At 31.9% G+C, this 21,883-nt stretch overlaps 1 protein-coding gene across 1 annotated transcript in view; it reads left to right on the forward strand.

The window, feature by feature from the left end:
* Positions 1–7,649: 7,649 nt before the first annotated feature.
* Positions 7,650–21,883, forward strand: part of LOC127712700 (signal peptide peptidase-like 3) — a 48,752-nt gene continuing 34,518 nt past the window's right edge. Inside the window, exons 1-3 of the mRNA XM_052219302.1 lie at positions 7,650–7,971; positions 14,748–14,845; positions 20,558–20,635. Of these exons, the coding sequence (XP_052075262.1) occupies positions 14,790–14,845; positions 20,558–20,635 (134 nt within the window). The 5' untranslated portion in view covers positions 7,650–7,971; positions 14,748–14,789. The remainder of the gene's footprint in view (positions 7,972–14,747; positions 14,846–20,557; positions 20,636–21,883) is intronic.

Below are 21,883 nucleotides of genomic sequence, written 5' to 3' on the forward strand. Positions count from 1 at the left end.
AATAGCCTAACACGCATCAATCATGCACAATCCATCTCTAGCTAAGTGGTTAAATTGAAGTTCACATGAATACGGATTCAATGAGGTGGAATTAGTCACTTGCAAGTGAATAATTCATCATCGATGTTTCTTAGCTTATTTTGACAAAATTGAACCATACTGGCTGCTAATAGCGAATTATTATTTCACTTTCATTAATGATTGAACAAAAAAAAAAATCATAATTTAAATTTTTAATGTATCTCGTAGCTAGCTTTAATCAGTAAGTTTTGGGGGGTCTATGATGATGATGGATGGCTGCTTAACGTCCAGCGGCAAATTGATATGTATATTCAGGCCGAGAACAAGTTAACATAATATGAACATTTAACCTGCTTGTACTAGACCGACACGCTGAGCCGTATTTTAGCTAGTTCACAAAATAACAGTCCACATAAAGATGTGTTATCTTACCCTGACACATTATTCTGACTCCGAGCCGACCAGTCTTTGATCTTACTCCTTAAGTTAGTGCCGCGTGCTTAGCGGAGAAGCAGCATATACCAATTTTAAAGTCTCAGTTGGTTTGACCCGGCCGGGGTTTAAACCCACGACCTCCCGCACTCGAGGCGAACACGCTACCACCGAGGCGGTTGAGGGGTCTATAGTTTACCTTTTACAAAGCATAATTTCTGCCCTATATAACATACCATCAGTCAAAATCTTCAACCCTTGATATTGAAATATAAATAATATTTTGCGGAGCCTACCTATCATTGACCAATGTCATATAAAAATCTTACAAGAAAAATACTTGTTAGTCATGAATATTTCAGTATAACTAACAATCAATGTCACTCGTAAAATGTTTTTTAACAAGAGCTACTTATGTTCTCATTCTGAATATGCATGAAATATATACCACTGCATGGGCGTTAAGCAATAAACATCAATCAGTTTAATTGAGGTCCATTTTGCTTAGTTTCTTCTGTTGCCTATTCTGACATCGGACTCAGATTTCTTTTTAAACTGAGTTTTACTGTGCGTATTGCGGTGTGTTTGTTTATTCTACATTTGCTAGAGGTATAGGGGGAGGACTGAGATCTCACAAAACATGTTTAACCCCGCCGCATTTTTCGCCTGTCCCAAGTCAGGAGCCGCAAGACTTTGTAAGTCTTGTATGTTTTTTAAATTTTAGTTCATTTATATGTTTCGGAGTTTAGTATGACGTCCATTTTCACTGAACTAGTACACATTTTTGTTTAGGAGCCAGCTGAAGCCCGCCTCCGGGTGCGGGATTTTCTCGCGGTGTTGAAGACCCATTGGTGGCCTTGTGCTGTTTTCTGCGCTTTGGTCGGGTTGTTGTTTCTTTGACACATTCCCCATTTCCATTCTCAATTTTTATTTATCTATAGAGTACATATACAATCAAATTACATCTTCTAATGCCAAAATTATTTACTTCCGAACCATTTCACAAAAAAGGACATAAGAATATATATACAAGGTTGTTCTCAGAAACGATGTCCGTTCTTATAAACTTGTTAAACTTTCTTTATTCATACAATCATTATTCGTGTACATGTGCAATGCAATAATATCTTTTCCTGATGGAACAAATAGTGTGTGCCCCTTATTCGAGCAATACTATGATATTTCTTGCAGCAGAAATAATATCATAGAATATATTTCTTCCATTTGCGACTTATGTTATAAAGGAACTTCTATTCCATGACAATGACACGAGTTTGATCTGACGATTTTTTTTTTATAATTGTTATGACAAGATTGTATTTCGTTAAATTGTCGGAATTCCAATGTGTATTTACTGCTCTCCTATGATTGCCGATCTTTTTCTTAACTGTTACAAATACCTGGGACATAATATCTAATAGTCCCAGCAAATACATATTCTTTTATTGGAGCACATCAGGAAAATTAAAACTTCCGAAAAATTAATTGACATTTTAATGTCTTGCGTAGCTGCAACGAAAGTCGTGAAAGGGAGACATATCTATCATACAATCCGGCTTCATTGGTAAAGTATTGTTAAAATTTAACTTCAGTATATTTTTAAGTTTTTTTTTAAACATTAATAACTGTGTAAAAGCCTCGTGGAATTTTATTTAACTTAGACAGAAGTATTTTCACGATCAAAAAACAACGTTCAAAGCAAATTTTTGAAAATATTTCTTTTTTCATTTTTCCATAATTTACTGATAAATACACTTCTATGTTAGTTGGCCTCTATACCCTATTTTTGTCTGCAGGCAGGAGACAGACAACACGTATAAATATATTTCTATCCTACATAAACAGTACCAATCTTAATTCAACAGGTCAGCATTGCGACAATTGATGTCTCGTCAATGATGCTCGGTACCAAAATATTTGAAAATCAAAAATGTAATACAAACATCGAACATACTATGTCAAATTATCTGACTGACTCCTTGAAACAAAGGATCAGGTGTGGATTTTAAGGAGGGGGTGTGTATTTTTTTCGATGGCGACGTTTTTATTTACGAATGCATTGATTTATATAGTACAAATGTTTTTCATTGGCGCTAATACAGTAATTTCCAACAGTCGATTTTTATACACAAATTAATAAATTCATGTTGTACATTTTTGTAGTTTTTCCCTAAAAGTATTAAACATGACATATGGGTAGCTATGATAAACACAGTTTTTTTAATGCGGATTTTTAATTCTAGCTTTCTAAATTTAGTACAATTATTCATTTCAATTTTTTATTTTAACTTGACTTGGATTCTGTATTAATGATGCATGATAGTCACCTCCATGGATATTATTCGAGGCATAACAGTTTTCAATATAGTTTTTAAAATGACATCTCATATATATTCCACATTTGAATTATTTTAATGATGCAAGAGCTGTAAAATTGCTATAGAGAAGAGAATGGATTAAAATATTTTAACTTCATTGTGTAACATTTTGATAAAGTAAGTATTCATTCATTTCTAGCCTTTGTTAGTCTTGTATTATTTTTAATTTTAGTTTCTTGTGTACAATTTGGAGTTTAGTATGGCGTTCATTATCACTGAACTAGTATATATATTTGTTTAGGGGCCAGCTGAAGGACGCCTCCGGGTGCGGGAATTTCTCGCTGCATTGAAGACCTGTTGGTGACCTTCTGCTGTGGTCTGTTCTATGGTCGGGTTGTTGTCTCTTTGACACATTCCCCATTTCCATTCTCAATTTTATTATATACTTATCAACTCAAACAGCGCACTACATGCATCTAACAATATAGAGTAATTTCACAATTTCACAATTTCGCATTTTGGCTACAAATTGGTAAAATCTGGTCTATTTCAAGCATCACTCAAAAAATAATGCAGAGTTTACAAAGATTTTTTTTTTATTCTAGTGGCGACTATGGAGAATTCAATCACAAAACTAAAAAAAACAAAGTCTGGCATAAGTCAAATTTAAAATTGGTCATTGGACAATAATTCAATTAAGAAACTGAAAAGTCATTTTATATATATATCTTTATTCTGTCAAACCTTTGCAATTACAATGGTATACAGACACTACATGACATCAATAATACAGACATAAATACATGAATACACAGAGCAAAATATGTACACTATTTACAATTATACTGATAGTATTTAGCCAGGAGGGCACACATGGGAATTTATAAATCTAATGAAAGTACACAGCTTTCTCAATTTAGATTTTATATTTAAATTCATAATTTTCTTAAACATAATTATATTTGGACGATTTACATATTTTTTATCAATACATTCGTTTCTTTTTACTGACATCTCTGTGCACATCATAATATAATGATACTTATCTCCAAGATCTTTAGAGTTACATAATTTACAATTTCTTCTATCTCTCTGAATATTTGTCCATCTCCCTATCTCAATGGGTAATTTATGGTTGATGGTTTTAAATTTGCATAAAGTATAAATATCACGAAATTCTAAAATATCAAAATAGTTCTCAAACCCAAAAGTATCCTTAAAAATTCGATAATTTAATGTCTTCGAACATGCTTGCACATTTGAAAACCATGTTTGTTGAAACTGATCTTGGAGTGATGTTCTGATTGTATTCTTTAACCAAATGTCACTAATACATGTTTGAGATAACCACACAAAAGATAATCCCGTTTCATTAAAAATGGATTCAACATGGTTTAACCAACTAAACTTTACATCGTTTTCATTTGACAGCTTAAACAGTAGTTTATAAATGGTCGCTGATAATTAAGTCGGTTTACCACATACTAATTTCACCCAAAATGATACCATACGGACTTTAATATCTAAATTGATGGGATTTGTTTTCATGTGCAAAAATACATACGACTTTAGTTTTCACAAATTTGTCAATATTTTTTTTGTTTTTTAGGGGGTTAAAAAAGTGTTTTTGAGATGTCAATATTAGAATTATAAGGAAATTCTCATTGTCACAGAATTAGGTGATTTTGACTTCAGAAACTTTGTGTACAAAATTTAAACGTATTTCAATCACTTTTAAAAAAGTAATATGCAATAGATATTTTTACTCCAAAGACTTTAATGGTGTGTTGCTTTTCTATAGTTGTTGAGTATATTATAGATAAAAGGCTTTCACTGAATAATTCAAAGTGTGGTGATAGTTATTTTATATTGATAATATCCATCTCATAAAAAAAGGGAATGCAGGATACAGTTACGTCTGTTCTTTGGCGTTCACATAGAAATCAACAACAGAGACGGTTGAGAACTTAACTTTACGACAAAAGAGAATAAGACTTTTAATTTTCCATAGTGAACTTGTCATGTTCATAAATATTTGTATAGCAAAATTCCAGCAGCCATTTCTAAATCTTGTAGCACCATGGAGATCGATAACAAAAAGGTTTCATCTCCCTTTCCATTTATAACTTTCGGAATGGAAGTTCAAATAGGAAAATTAATCAGAAGACTACTAGAGGAAAGCATAGAGTCTTCAACAATTGGACTGGTATCTTTAACAGTACAATATGGCAAGCTATGGCAGTAGACAGGAACCAATCGGCAAATATCTTTCAATACCCGACAAAGACAACAAAACATATTACGATATGACATACGATACTAAATGAAACATACTATGAAAGATAGAAAAATAAAATACCAATATACATATATTTATTTTCATTGAGGGGCCACGGTGGCCGAGTGGTCTAAGTAGTCGAACTGCTGTATCACTAGCCAGTCAACACTGAGGTTGTGAGTTCGAATCCCGCACGGGACAGGTGCAATCGACTCCACTCTTAATTGACTAGGGTTGTCAGTTTTCCTACCGAAGGTCGGTGGTTCTCTCCTGGCACTCCGGCTTCCTCCACCAATAAAAACTGACCACCACGAAATAGCACAAGAGTGTTGAAAGTTGCGTTAAACACCAATCAATCAATCTAAACTTAAATATTCTCTGATAAATTCAGCCATGTCACCAAAGGCTAAATCATTGATGTCATGCACGGCCTTTTTAGACAGAAGGCAATCTTAAATAGACTAAGTCATCTTGTCTTTTGTTAAATTAAGACCGCATGTTGTTCTTTATATAGCTTTGGTTTTTCCTGTGCTGTCTCATTGGCGTTTAGCCAACCAACCAAACAAACAAATATTTTAACCAAACCTGTTTTTATTCACATTTCTTTAAAAAAAAATTTCATTCTAGGCCGATTGTATTAATTCTTGTTTTCTTCGTTTGTTTTACATGTTTTATTCTGAGTTTTTGTGTGGTTGCTTTTGTTTTTTATTTTCTTTTTGTTTCCTGTTTTTTCGCCAGTTTTCTAAAGGACGTATCCTTGTTTTTATTTTTGTTTTATTGCAAGAATGTACGATAGTCCTATAACATATGACCTCGGGGGCATTATTTTCTATTTCTATATTTATTTCTGCATGGTAGTTTCTTTTTACTTGTTTTGCTAATTTTTTTTACTACTGATCAATGTGCCACCCGATGTCATATCGGGAAAGGCAAAAATCGCGCAGCAAGCTAAAATTTTCAAATTAACAAGTGTACCTTCGCATTAAAGAAAAAGAAAAATATCAGTATAAAAACGTTAAAAATTAAATAAGAATGTGAAGGCATATGTTATAGGACTGAGAATGTACGAATCATTGGTACGCCGCAACTCTTAGGTTTGTATATATATATATTGTCGATTTTAAAAGCTCACTAGAGCTTGTGTTACTTTGTTTGCAATGTATGGACAATAAATAAAACTTTGATTTTTTTTTTTTTGCTGTTTTTTTTTTATATTTAGGGACTTATCATTTTTTACCTGGGAGGGGGGAGGGGGGGGGGGGCTGATCATTTTGAAATCATACATACAAAATTTCTTGATCCCCCCATAATATTTCACTATTTTAATTTGATCCCCCCTGTAAAAACATTTGAAAAATGTGATCCCCCCCTCTATTGAACATGCCAAAATTTTAACATGCAAATCACTTATCGTGTTATTTCAAGGAAATATTGAAAATGAAATATTCTCAGTGGATTGAGTCCAAAAACTTATTTGAGGGAAAATTGCCTTGAAATAGGGCTCTTCCATGAGGCCTCTTCCATGAATATTAGTAGGTAGAGCAAGCCAGTGCTTTGAGTAGCTTTTTCTGACTTTTTTTTCTAATTTCCTATATTGGGCTATTAAAGAAATCTTGATTCTGAGTAACTCTGTAAAAAATATACATTAAAAAGTAAACTTTTTGAAACAGTAACAACACATTATTTATATGTCCCTCTCTTGAACGCTGCTAAAACTTAAGTTTTACATATGGCCTTATTGAAACCTCCATTGTGTCGCTAAACTTTTATATGGATAGTTCATGCTTTCAGCTTGAACAATTCAATTACTCATTTATTGTCACATTTCATTCATAAATGTGTGATAGTAACCTCAAATTTTTGATTTATTAGCCTAAAAATTACAAATTTTGAAGGAGTGAGAAGTATGAATGGACCCAAAGGGCTCTTGTAATGAAAACAATAAGATACACTGGCAATAATGCTTGTTAATTTAGTGATCGACGTGAGTGAAATATAACAACTGAATTATTCGGATTATAAAGCACCTATGCATTTTATATAGGACAAAATGACACAAAATGGCAGCTTCCTACATCACCAAAGTCTTGTGATGTCTTACTTAATTGTATATGAATGGTGTTAAAATATATTTCAATTTGACTGTTGTGATGTTCTTCTTGACATTTTGTCTCTTGAAGTATGTGAACTACTTATTTCCAAGTGCAAAAAATATTGATCCCCCCACTTTGAATTTATAAAAAAAATTGAACCCCCCTTGTCCACAAACAGAAAAAAAACTTGATCCCCCCTGCATTTTGACCAGCCCCCCCTCCCAGATAAAAAATGATAAGTTCCTTATGCAGAGAGGTTTGAAAATTGCGCGAAAACTCGGTTATCTCCCTTAGAGAGCACTTGCAAATATTACTACGCTTAAGTAAATATATAATTCGACAGTCTTTTGTCGTTGTTTGCATCAGCATTTGTATCAGATATAATATTAATATAAATATATCAAAATTGGATTTGCTTTATTATATATTTCGTTTACTTTGTTCATAATAATCTAGATAACATAGAAATATTTTGTCTCGTAAGTGTATTACTATTCGCTATGCGGTCAAAATGAAAATATAAACAAAAGGAGTAAGAAATCGTGAGCTTTAATTTGACTGATTAAAACTCAACTGGTGAACAGAGGATCTGTGTGTATATGCACGAGATAGTAAAAGGAGTTCATGATGTTTTTGCAATGATGCTCCAAAAGGCACGACGTATTCTTTGTTCTATTTAATCCGGACAAATTATGTGGTCGATGAGGTCATTCAGATATTTACATTCAGTCCGTGAATAAAAAGTAAAGGCAATTATCGTTGGACAGAGCTTCATAGTTGATAAAGACATATACATGCTATACACTTTTATTGGATATTACATTCGAAGGTAATGGTGAAAATTTAAAACTACACATATGTGACCTGTGTTGGAAATAACAAAAAGGGGGAGGGTCAACAGAAAACAGATGCACAAGTTTATTATCATGTATTATGCTATGTAACAATCCTGGTAAATAATAAAGCAAACTATAACAAATTCATAAATTTTTATAGACATTTATAATCTATTAATCCAAAAATAAAACATCTATCAGAAATAAGAGGAAATTAAAACTACATTTTCCACTTTCTTCTTCAAAAGAAAGCTTATTGAATTCAATTAATTATACGACCGCAAAAAAATTTTGTGGTCGTATATTGGTATGACGTTGGCGTCGTCGCCGTCGTCGTCGTCGTCGTCGTCGTCGTCGTCCGGCGTCGTCGTCGTCCGGCGTCGTCGTCCGAATACACACTGGTTTTCGCACTCTAATTTTAGTTAAATGAATGGATCTTTTTGAAATTTGACCATAAGGTTAAATACCACAAAAGGAAGGTTGGGATTGATTTTGGGGGTTATTGTACCAACAGTTAAGGAATTAGGGGCCAAAAAGGGGCCAAAAATAAGCATTTTCTAGTTTCCAGACAATAACTGTGGAACAGTGTATGGATCTCTCTGAAATTATACTACAAGTTTCCATACCACAAAGGGATTGTTAGGATTTGCTTTGGGGGGTTATGGCTCAAACCGTTTAGGAATTAGGGGCAAAAAAGGGGGAAAAACAAGGTTGTCCTGGTTAATGGACAAATACTTTAGTACAAAACATAATTTAAAGCAGTGTAAGGGAGATAAATCAAATTCATCATTGAAATTATCTCCCTTACACTGCTTTAAAATTATGTATAAAGTAATGGTTAATGAACAATAAAGATAATTTAAAACAGTGTAAGGGAGGTAATCCAAATACAACGTTTTGGTTACTTCCCTTACACTGCTTTTAAATTATGTTTAAAGAAATGCATATTTATAAAGGAAGACCAGTAAAAATATCTGCAAATGTTGCATCTTTTTTTTTTACAAAAAAATCCATATGAAAGATTTGACACTATATTTTTAATTCTATTATAAAATAGATTAAGTTAGCACTATGGTAAATTTAAATGGGTAATTATGGTTGCCAACTCCATTGGAAATTTGAATTGAGATTATGACCATATCTTGAGGGAAAGAATTTTTTTGGGGAAAAAAGGGGGGGGGGGGGGGATAAAAAGAAATTGTGGGGGGTCAATTTTTTCTTATTTCAGATTTCAGAAATTAAAAAGAATTATTCTTCAAATATTATTTTTTTTTCAAATTTCAAATATTGAAAAATTTCAAGAAGTAATCTTTAATTGCACAGTATGGCGCATTAGATTTGTAAAATCTTTGATCACATTTATTTATTTGTTATGCCGAATCTAACAGTGTATTTAGATTTTTAATTTTGGGTCCAGTTTTCAAATTGGTCTACATTAAGGTCCAAAGGGTCCAAAATTAAACTTTGTTTGATTTTAGCAAAAATTGAATATATGAGGTTCTTTGATATGCTGAATCTAAACATGTATTTAGATTTTGATTTTTGGCCCAGTTTTCAAGTTGGTCCAAATTGGGGTCCAAAATTAAACTTTGTTTGATTTCAACAAAAATTGAATATGTGGGGTTCTTTGATATGCTGAATCTAACCATGTATTTAGATTTTTTATTTGTGGACCCCGTTATCAAATTGGTTCATATTGAGGTCAAAAGGGTCCAAAATTAAACTTTGTTTGATTTCATCTAAAATTGAATTATTGGGGTTCTTTGATATGCCAAATCTAACTGTGTATTTAGATTTTTAATTTTGGGTCCTGTTTTTTAAATTGGTCTACATTAAGGTCCAAAGGGTCCAAAATTAAACTAAGTTTGATTTTAACAAAAATTGAATTCTTGGGGTTCTTTGATATGCTGAATCTAAACATGTGTTTAGATTTTTGATTATGGGCCCAGTTTTCAAGTTGGTCCAAGATAGGGTCCAGTATCTAAACTTTGTTTGATTTCAACAAAAATTGAATATATGGGGTTCTTTGATATGCTGAATCTAAACATGTATTTAGATTTTTGATTATGGGCCCAGTTTTCAAGTTGGTCCAAATTGGGGTCCAAAATTAAACTTTTTTTGATTTCAACAAAAATTGAATATTTGAGGTTCTTTGATATGCTGAATCTAACCATGTATTTAGATTTTTTATTTGTGGACCCCGTTATCAAATTGGTTCATATTGAGGTCAAAAGGGTCCAAAATTAAACTTTGTTTGATTTCATCAAAAATTGAATTATTGGGGTTCTTTGATATGCCAAATCTAACCGTGTTTTTAGATTTTTAATTTGGGTCCCGTTTTTTAAATTGGTCTTCATTGAGGTCCAAAGGGTCCAAAATGAAACTTAGTTTGATTTTAGCAAAAATTGAATTCTTGGGGTTCTTTGATATGCTGAATCTAAACATGTGTTTAGATTTTTGTTATGGGCCCAGTTTTCAAGTTGGTCCAAGTTGGGGTCCAAAATTAAATTTTTTTTGATTTCAACAAAAATTGAATATATGGGGTTCTTTGATATGCTGAATCTAACCATGAATTTAGATTTTTTATTTGTGGGCTCCGCTATCAAATTGGTTCATATTGAGGTCAAAAGGGTCCAAAATTAAACTTTCTTTGATTTCATCAAAAATTGAATTATAAGGGTTCTTTGATATTCCAAATCTAACTGTATATTCTAGATTTTTAATTTTAAGTCCCGTTTTTTAAATTGGTCTACATTAAGGTCCAAAGGGTCCAAAATTAAACTTAGTTTGATTTTAGCAAAAATTGAATTCTTGGGGTTCTTTGATATGCTGAATCTAAACATGTGTTTAGATTTTTTATTATGGGCATAGTTTTCAAGTTTGTCCAAGTTGGGGTCCAAAATTAAACTTTGTTTGATTTTAACAAAAATTGAATATATGGGGTTCTTTGATATGCTGAATCTAACCATGTATTTTGATTTTGGACATTGGACCATAATAGGTAAATTAAAAAAATTCAAGTTCTTAGACCACATTCTTTCTGTGTCAGAAACCTATGCTGTGTCAAATATTTAATAACAATCCAAATTCAGAGCTGTATCAAGCTTGAATGTTGTGTCCATACTTGCCCCAACTGTTCAGGGTTCGACCTCTGCGGTCGTATCAAGCTGCGCCCTAGCGAAGCATTTTATTGAAAATTAAAATGCTGTTGCATATTAAGATGGTCATCAAATTACAGTATATTATGAACATCTTGCAAATACACAACTCTGATATCTTTTGCTCAATCTCTGTTTTGAGTCCGTAGGACCAGAAGAAATGTCATGATCCATTTTAAACCTTGAACAGGACTGGGTTAGTGCCCATGTATGATGTAGTTATCATGTAAACAATAAATACATTGATCCCAATCAGTCTGGTGAAACACTTATACAAATGTTTTTTTTTATTTACTGGTACAGGTAAATTATTTTGGAGGTAGAGTTATATCCCTTAGACATTCAGATTTTTTTTAATTTATATAAATAATAGGAGATATTTTCTTCTTTTCTTGAATTTCCCTGGACTAACTGCATGAATAGTTGTTTACAGCAATAACTTTGTAAAAAGCTTTCTTCTGAACAAAAGACAGTATACAGAGAAAAATTTTGAAAATACTTTTTTGCATTTTTCTCTATTTTACTAATAATTGGACTTTCATACATTGTACTGTTACACTGCTGTCCTAGATTAGTGTGAGGGTTTGGGGCCATCAAACATGTTTAACCCTGCTATATTCTGTATGTGCCTGTCCCAAGTCAGGAGCCTTTAAATCAGTGGTTGTCCTTTGCTGCTGTATATCATATAAGGTTTTCGTTTATTGTTATGTACATTTTGTACATAAATCAGGCTGTTAGCTTATAGTTTTGTTTGAATTGATTTACATTTGTCATATTAGGACCTTTTGTAGCTTACAATGCGATAATTGTCCTTTTGGATATTTCAGTTTTACACAGGAAAATCAAAACAAAATTTACTAGGAGAATTCACCACCTAGAGATTTTTAACTGGATCCCTTGTGTGTACTGTATCTTAAGATTTAAATAATTTGAGACACAGACACATCATATATACATTGACAAACCAATTTGTGATGGTGACAGCTGGATGGTAGTAGTGTTGATTTCAGTTGTACTTTCTCATACAGGTAACTCTGTTGGGGCAGCTTTTGTGCAAGGAACACAACCTCTTTAAGCATGTTAAGCCGTCTTTATAACAGAATCAAAAAGAATAAGAAAGGATTAAAATGTCAGTTTATTTTTTTAAAACTTTTGCAATGGAAAGTTGATGACTTGACAATGATGTCAGAGGATTCAAATTCAATGCACATTATTTTTGGAGTAGGACTCATCAGTTCAGAAAATAATAAACCCAGTCTGATATTCATGAATCGAGGACACATGTTACATTTATTTCTTGGGTCAAAAATAAGTACAAAGAGAAGTGAAAGATATACCAAAGGAATAGATATTCAAACTTAAAAATTGAAATCAAACTGACAATGCCATGGAAAAAAAAAGAAAAATGACTAAAAGACAAACCATAATACACAAAACTCAACAAAAAAATACTTGGAATTGCATGTACATGTATGCGTTAGTTAATTTGGTTTGTTATATGCAAGAGCAATGCATCATAGAACTTCATTAGAAATTGTCTTCCTACTGCAATAAGCCTTACTCTAAACAATTTAAGACTCTGGGCAATAAATCATTCATTTATAATTATTATTTCATTCCCAGAGCTGCATGCTTCAGTTATAACTTTATTTGATTGAACATGATATCCGTCAGGTACTAAATGCATGTATATATGCAAGAACAATGCACCATAGATATTGTTAATAGAATTAGTTATGATACTGTGATAAGTGTCATTTTAAACAATATGATAATCTGGCCAATAAATCATTAATTTCTAAAAAAAAAATTGCATTCCCATAGCTGCAATATTAGACCCAGGGTCACTAAATAATTAATTTCTAGCTACTATTTCCTTCTCATTGCTCAGTGGTATTCTTTGATTATTCAAAATATTGAATTTGTTCTGTCTAATGGAATGATTATAACATAAAATTAGTTGATAAATTATCATTAGGAGAAATATAAAACGATTGTAAATAATGACAGTAATATAGCTGATTTATGATTGCTTTGACGTGTATATGTGTTTTTTGACATGTAAGAATTACATGTAACTTGTACAAATGTATCCATGTTAACCATACATGTATGTACAGTCGTCTTACACAGAACTTTTCAATACACATTATTAGGTGGTTTTGCTGAAAATTTCCAATTGCTGGTACATTGATGTTTACATTGTAATAGTTTCAGCCCCTCAGACAAAGGAAATAAGTGAAAATTGTTATGAAGTTTCCCCCCTCACTCAGGCAAAATTGATTTAGAAGGATTGAACATTGGGTTGTTCCCTTTTTGTTTTATGTATCTTTTAATTTTTCTTGTACATATGAGGATGAAAAACAATGTGTCTTATGAACCATTGTGAACTCAAATATATATACAACATACTGCACTTAGAATTAAAACAGAAGTTTTACATTAAATCAATTTTTTCAAAGTACATTTACTACTGAATCGTAACAACTGATTTTGATGTTTTACCATTGATTATCTTACAGAATGTCTCAATCGTCAAGTCAAACCAATTAATTAGTAACAAAAAATGCACACCACTTCCTTAAAATTTCATTTAGTTCTTTAGCAAACCACTATTCAAATATTGAAGCATGGAATTGTGAAGCACTGGAGTTATTTTATTTATGGAGTGTATATAATTTAATCTGGGTGAGAAAAAAGATACATGTATAATTATAAAGTAATGTTTTTACCCTGAAGAAAATAGTTGTTGCTTGTTTATAAGTGATGTATATATCTTATGAAAGGTCAATTATTAATGAACATTCACCTTTTTACACAGCAATAATCTAAGATGTATAGCTACGGGATTTCATATCATGTTTATTTTCTGTCGGTTTTTACATGTTTTTACTTAAAATACATATATTATAACACTTGACTGTAGCAGTATAGAACAGGTAAAACTTATGAAGTCTTTTTACAAGTTTTAACAGAAAATTGAACTATATTATCAGCTAAATATTTCAGGGAAAGTTTTATCTCACTTATATTCAGTTCCTTTTTAATTAACTGCCTTGGACTTATTGTCTGTTAAGAAAATTGTAAGTCCTGTTATGTTTTATGCGTCCATGATTCCTGGATTAATCTAAGAGATTACCTGTCAATGGTCTTCCATACTTTTATTCTTCATCAATTCCATTAATTTCACATACACATTACAGGGCATATATAAATGTTAATGGTTAATGTGTTTTAATAATTTTCTTCAAATATGTAACAATTTGATCAATTGTTAAGTGAAATGTTTAGTCATACATTTGTAAACCATGTACATTTATACATGTACCAACCTTTTTTGAAAAAAAATTTTTGAAAGATTTTCATGTACCAGATGTTAAACATAAGTTTTGTTTAATCAACTATTTCATGTATTTACAAAAAAATGTTTTCATTTGAAATCTGTCTTCACGTCTTTTGTTTAAGAACATGTATGAAGTTTATTCATATCATTGCATGAAGAAACCTTTGTTGTAGTTGAGAATGAGACAAAATTAAAAAAAAATGAGTCCAATATATATACATGTACACAAAGTATATGTTATTTATACCTGGTTTATTTCTTTTTGTAGTGCTCATTGACAATTGAGGAGTAAAAGAAACCATCAACTACCATGCCACCTCAGGTGATGCCGGAGGAACAAATGGCGGACGCTGCTGCTGCTGTCTCGTAAGTTTCAATTATTTGTACTATCTGGTATTTCCATTTGAAGACCACATCACACAGTGAGTGACTGCTCATTTAATGATAAAAAGAAAGCTTCTGGGTGCTGGATTTTCTCGCTGTTTTGAAGACCCATTGGTGGCCTTAGGCTGTTTTCTGCTCTTTGGTCTGGTTGTTGTCTCTTTGAAACATTCCCCGTTTCCATTCTCAATCCTATTCATGTATGAAAGTTTTCAAAACTTTACAGGAATTTGACATTTTTTGTCCCTTTAATGCATGTATAAAAACCACTGATAAAAAACCATGTACAATGTAATATAAGGGGCATGGTTCTTCAAACTGAAAAATTAGGAAAAAACTGTTCTAACTGATCGTAAACTAAATTTGCAATTTCCTAAGGTGATGTTTTATCTAGGAGAGTTTTGGCTGTTCTATTTAACGCTTGTTTGGTTCAGAAAATCCCTAGCTTCCCATATTTTTTATCTGGAGCCAAACTGATGAAGGTTGAGAAACTTATGAAGGGCACCAAAATCCCTTCTTTATTTACCACAATTGTCCGACAATGCAATAATATTTGAAGTACAAGATTTAAAATCAAGTGGCTTTGTTGATCTTACGTAGACAAATACTTCTATAAGTATCTGTTGTCTCTTTATCATCAGGTCAAGTGATATTTTAAATGGACATGTACAATGACCTTGATGTACAATTGTCTTTGTATTCTATTGGTCCTATGAAGGAAATTTGCTATGATTTATTGCATAGTCACTCATGTTAACCATTTACTGTTGCTGAGCTCATGGAGTTATATATAATTAGTGGCCAGAGGGCCAGAATGCCTCATCATCTCCTTATACACTGTTATATAGATGATGACATTGTCTCTACAATATTGTATTATATTCAAATGTAATTCTCATAGCAAAATGTATCAATGCAAATTTAATTTATGTTTGGCATTAAAGATGAAAGTGATTGCTACTTATTTTTGTCGAGCCTTCGACTTTTGTCGAAAAAGCGAGACATAGCGATCCTACATTCCGTCGGCGTCGGCGTCGTCGTCGTCGTCGTCGTCGGCGGCGTCCACAAATATTCACTCTGTGGTTAAAGTTTTTGAAATTTTAATAACTTTCTTAAACTATCCGGGATTTCTACCAAACTTGGAAAGAAGCTTGTTTATGATCATAAGATAGTATCCAGAAGTAAATTTTGTAAAAAAAAAATTCCATTTTTTCCGTATTTTACTTATAAATGGACTTAGTTTTTCTGCCAGTTAACATTACATTCACTCTGTGGTTAAAGTTTTTGAAATTTTAATAACTTTCTTAAACTATCCTGGATTTCTACCAAACTTGGACAGAAGCTTGTTTATGATAATAAGTTAATATTCAAAAGTAAATTTTGTAAAAAAAAATTCCATTTTTTCCGTATTTTACTTATAAGTGGACTTAGTTTTTCTGCCAGGAAACATTACATTCACTCTGTGGTTAAAGTTTTTGAAATTTTAATAACTTTCTTAAACTATCCTGGATTTCTACCAAACTTAAAAAAGAAGCTTGTTTATGATCATAAGATAGTATCCAGAAGTAAATTTTGTAAAAAAAAAATTCCATTTTTTCTGTATTTTACTTATAAATGGACTTAGTTTTTCTGCCAGTTTAAACATTACATTCACTCTGTGGTTAAAGTTTTTAAAATTTTAACAACTTTCTTAAACTATCCTGGATTTGTACCAAATTTAGACAGAAGCTTGTTTATGATTAAAAGCTAGTATCTAGAAGGAAATTTTGTTCCATTTTTTCCGTATTTTACTTATAAATGGACTTAGTTTTTCTTCCAGTTTACATTACATACAGTCTGCAGTTTAAGTTTTTAAAACATTTATTAGATTCATAAACTATCCTGGATTTTTACCAAACTTGGACAGAAGCTACTTACAATCAAAAGATAGTATAGAGAGGAATATTTTTATTAATTTTTTTCCTCATTTTTGCTGAGCCTGTGATTAACAGCAAAAAGTAGGCGAGACACTGGGTTCCGCGGAACCCTTACGAATTTTTTTCAACTTTAACACAAAAAAATTCTCTAAAAGCACTGTCTATTTAATATCAGACCTACCAACTTTGTAAAACCATAATGCATGAAAATATTTGATGCTATAAGATTTTCCAAGTTAAGATGTTGAAAGAGAACTTGTGATTAATACATTTATATATTAGTCCCAGAGTCTGAGAGATCCAAATATACCCTATACTTTAAAAAGTTTTCATGCAAATATTTATCCAGACTCATATAGGAATAAATTTGAATTATTATATGTATATAAAGTTGCAAAAGGTGTGAAGAATTATCATAGTATAAAAATACAATCAAATCAATAAATAAATAAAGTTGTAAAAGGTACAGTGTATGAAAAAATGGGGCTTGGAAAGGAAATTTTCTTAATGTTTTTAAAGGTACATGTACATGTATATAAGCTTGCAGTTCTGTTAATAGGGGTTTATTACTGTAAATTAAAGTTTATTTGTCACTTGGTTTTATCGATGGGATTTAATTTTGGTATGGTGATTTACTTTGGTAAAATTAAACTTACAATCATGGTGTTAGTGTCTTGTTATGTAAATACACATACCACATAAATACATTGGTATGGTATTTGTGAAGTGGTAGATATCGTGTATAATAAGTAAAATAACAAAAATACTGAACTCTTAAGGAAATTCAAAACGGAAAGTCCTTTATCAAATGGCAAAATCAAAAGCTCAAATGTAACACATCAAACGAATGGAAAGCAAGTCGTATTTTTGTCCTGTTAGTACACTTAGGCCTTTTGTTTACAGACCAGATGACTATACACAATTCAGACAAAGAAAATCGTCCATTAAAAAAAATGCTGGATTTACAGGATTACTGAGGAAAACACTTGAAAATATTTAAAAGGAACAAATAAAGTCTACTATATACATGTACATGCACAAAGAATTTACAATTTGTTTAAAGTTTACATGTATGGCAGTGTAAACCTCATTTATTTTCAATAGGATTACATGTAGCTTTCCTGATAACATAAAGTTAAAGTTTGTTTTATCACAAGATATTTATTAAAGTACACAAATATGTCAATAAAAAATGTCTAACCCTTTCCCTTTATTTGTAAGTTCAAGTATCTTCCAAGAGCAAATTAATTTATTGTTTGCATATATACAAAATAATCTAATACCTAAATACCCACAAGTATATATATATATTATATATCATGTATATAATTGACAAGTAAACTCAGGCCTAGTGTTGACAGGATTGGGATGGAATTTGGAGGGGGGGGTGTTAAGAGTCATAACAATATAAAAATAGGTATACAAAATGTTTTACATAATCATATTTATAAATGTAAAATCTTTCCCCTTTTCTCTAGGTATTTATACTGCTCTACAACCATTTTCATGCCACTGAACTTAAATTTCTTAGTTGAGTTGCTAATACATGTAATATATGTGTGAATTAAAGTCAACATTTTCAGCATGTCAATAAAGTTGAACTTAACAGCTTTTTGCCCGTTTTAATAGTATGAATACAGTTTATTTAGTACTCATATCGCCATGTGTGATCATTACAAAAAAAATGAACTCTAGACAAATGAAATTGATGTATTCTTAGATATCTATGAGTGGAATTTTTTTAGAAATATCAATGCATTCAGTTCTGTACAGTAACTTTTTGAATTGTCTGCCCTTGGTATTGTGGATACTAGTTTTCGTGGATTGATGAAAAATTGTATTCTCTGTATATTTGATTTTGTTATTTTTGCTAAAGTCTGCATACCAGCCTCTAGATAATTTGTACTAACATTTAAATTTGTGGTTTTATAAAATCTTATACGAAAGAAATCCATTGAAATTGGTGTCCCATGAATAATAATAAATTCTCAGTATTGATTTTTGTCAAAATATTTTCTAAGGAAACACCAGTTACATGTACGTGTACAATGTCAATGTATGTATTAAATGTGTCATCATTTCGGAAGAAAAAAAAATATGGTGTCAATTTCTGACACTTTTTAATCACTGTCTGTACTATACATGTAGAGCTTCTCTAGATAAGTATACAAAGAAATAAGTATACAAAGAAGTGTTAATTGGTACTAATCATGATAATGGAAGAGGTGATAATAATTGAGATTAAGGGTTTAGACAGGTGATAATGATTTGACAGGTAAAAAAAACACATTAGCACAGGTGGAAGATAGTAATTCCATGCAGGAGAATTTAATAGGAATGTTTGATTGAGCTTTCAAGGTTGTTGCATGGAATAAATACTAAAACACATTATTATCACTGAAAATGGAGGATTTGAAAGAATTGATAATATTTTATTTAGAGAGGTACATAATACATACATGTATAAGTTTTAAAATAGTCTAGAAATGATTTAATTTCCAAGATTTTGTATTATAAATGGTTTGAGACAATGCAATACCCCAGTAATATCACTATATTATACAGACATTTACACAGTTTTTTACTCTTTTTGTTTATATAAATTTGTACATTTGTCTAATTCTGTAAGCATTTAAATTGGTTCTGTTCAGTGTCTGGTAATTTCAAGCCATATCTAATCAAATTTAAACAGTGCACTGAATATTTTCCAATAAATTCTGACAGAAACAGCTTTTTTAGCTACATGTACACAGCATTTTACCCAGTAATGACTACAATATACATGTGGCTCCAACATGATCAAATCCAACGTCAGGGCGAATCCAGGAATTTAGGTTTGGAGGGGGGGGGGGGGGGGGGGGGGGGGGCGCAAACTTAAATTTTAAAAATTGGCTTAATTTTTTTTTAGGTAAAATTATTGAAATACTCTTTATTAAGCTGAGGACAACCCATGCTTTGCAAATTTTAGGGGGGCGCACGCCCACCATGCCTCCACCTGAATCCGCCCCTGAACCTCCAACCTTTAACCTGGCATCTCATTTAAGACCACCTGTTTTGCTTTAAAGTGTCAAGTGCCACTGAAAGGGGTAATCTCGACTGGAATCAACGAGGGACGAGGTTGTGGCGTGGTAGAATCTATATATGTACATGTAATCAGAGATAGATTTCTAAGCCATCACTAAGACACTCAACATTGCACTTAGTATTTATCATCATTCATTATGTGTCAATTCAAATTTGATTTACAGATTCAGTACATTAATTGATCATGTTATCAATATAAAGTTGGACATGTAAATTCTAAATGTACCATGACACATGTCTAACTGGATTTAATTAACAAATATTTGAACAAGCATATATGACTAATTTTTATTTGAGGTAAATTGTCATGTCAAAGTTAGGTCTAACGTTTAGTTAAGATACTATGAATGAAACTCACCATAGATACAAGACTCCTGTTTAGGTCTACTAAAGACTCATCGGTGACGCTCGAATCATATAAATTAAAAAAATTAAAGGCCAAATAAAGAATGAAGACTTCCAAGGATCGTGCTAAGCTTCACCAATATCTCAAGATATGATTTTTGATTTCATCTGGTGAACAAAATACGACTGCTGACGAACCACTATTTTCCTCATGTCAAAATTTTCATGTTTATAATTTTAAAACCGATATGAGAGACCAAAACAGATTTAAAGTTACATGCATGTTGTTAGCAAGCATGTGCAAATAATAATCTGTTCCAAGTTCATTTACATTTTATTAATCTGATTTCAGGACCTTGTCGATCATGGATTCTTCTAGGTTATCAACCTTCGTTATTTCCATTTTACTGATTGTGTACGGAAGTTTTAGGTAAGTACAAAAATACTTATAGAAATATGTCTGGAGTCTATTTATTTATTTCCAGAAATCTTTTCTGGCCTGGTGGTCTTTAGAACCACCTAGACTACACATGTACAAACAAATCTGATGGTCCTGTTTTTGAAGACAGTTTTGCTATCAATTATTTCTATACATGCATGACATGAAGGTATAAATAAGATTAGGTCAATTTGCACAATAACGGAGGGTTGGGATGGGAGGTCCTTCATTTCTGTATTCTTTAATTTTAAGCCCATTATTCTCTATTCTTTATATTTTTGGCCGTCAATATTCTCTATTCTTTATTTTTTTGGTCCATTCTTCTTTATTCTTTATATTTTTGGCCCATTCTGTATACCCCCTTCCACACACTCATAACTATATGGTTCCAGGTTCTAAGAAGCTATACTAAATTCCAGACAGATTAAAAAAGAATAAACCACCACAAACTCTTATTTGGACATCAGGACACAAACTCTTATTTGGACATCAGGACCACTACACTGATTATAGATGGGACCTTCCTGTATTTTTGTGCGGTTAGGACCATCAGGACTGCCAGTTTCCAGAACAATAATTTATTTTTCATTTGAAGTTACAGTCCCTTAGATAGACATTTGATTAAATAATAAGTTGATCTGGCACAGGCTCCCTGTTTTGGCTGCTTTTTTAAGGCCTTTTCTGTTGGTGTAGAAAATATTATATATTCTATTTTTTTCCCTGTTTTGGTCGTAAATCAATCTAATTGAAATACAAATCCAGAGTCCACACTTGGCTTCATGGACATGAAGGAGCTAACATCGCTCAGTTCAACAATCTGTTCTGATAATTATAACGTCAAGCAATGACATTAGACCCTGGGGATCCAGGACAGAGTCCACACTTGGCTTCATGGACATAAAGGATCTGACATCGGTCAGTTCATCAATCTGTTCTGATAATCATTACGTCAAGCAATGTCATTAAGACCATGAGGATCCAGGACAGAGTCCACACTTGGCTTCATGGACATGAAGGATCTGACATCCCTCAGTTCAACAATCTGTTCTGATAATTATAACGTCAAGCAATGACATTAAGACCCTGAGGATCCAGGAAATGGTTCTGAACTAAAAGTCAAAGAACTGAATATTGTCAGATGTAAGGAAGATCTGTTTTGTAATTAAATTGATCTAATCATACCTCAGGGGATAGTTTTTCCAGAATTTGATGTTTTATACACTAATATTGATACATCTG

The sequence above is a fragment of the Mytilus californianus genome, unplaced genomic scaffold, assembly GCF_021869535.1.
Source record: "Mytilus californianus isolate M0D057914Y unplaced genomic scaffold, xbMytCali1.0.p SCAF_8, whole genome shotgun sequence".
In the NCBI taxonomy this organism is placed as follows: Eukaryota; Metazoa; Mollusca; class Bivalvia; order Mytilida; family Mytilidae; genus Mytilus; species Mytilus californianus.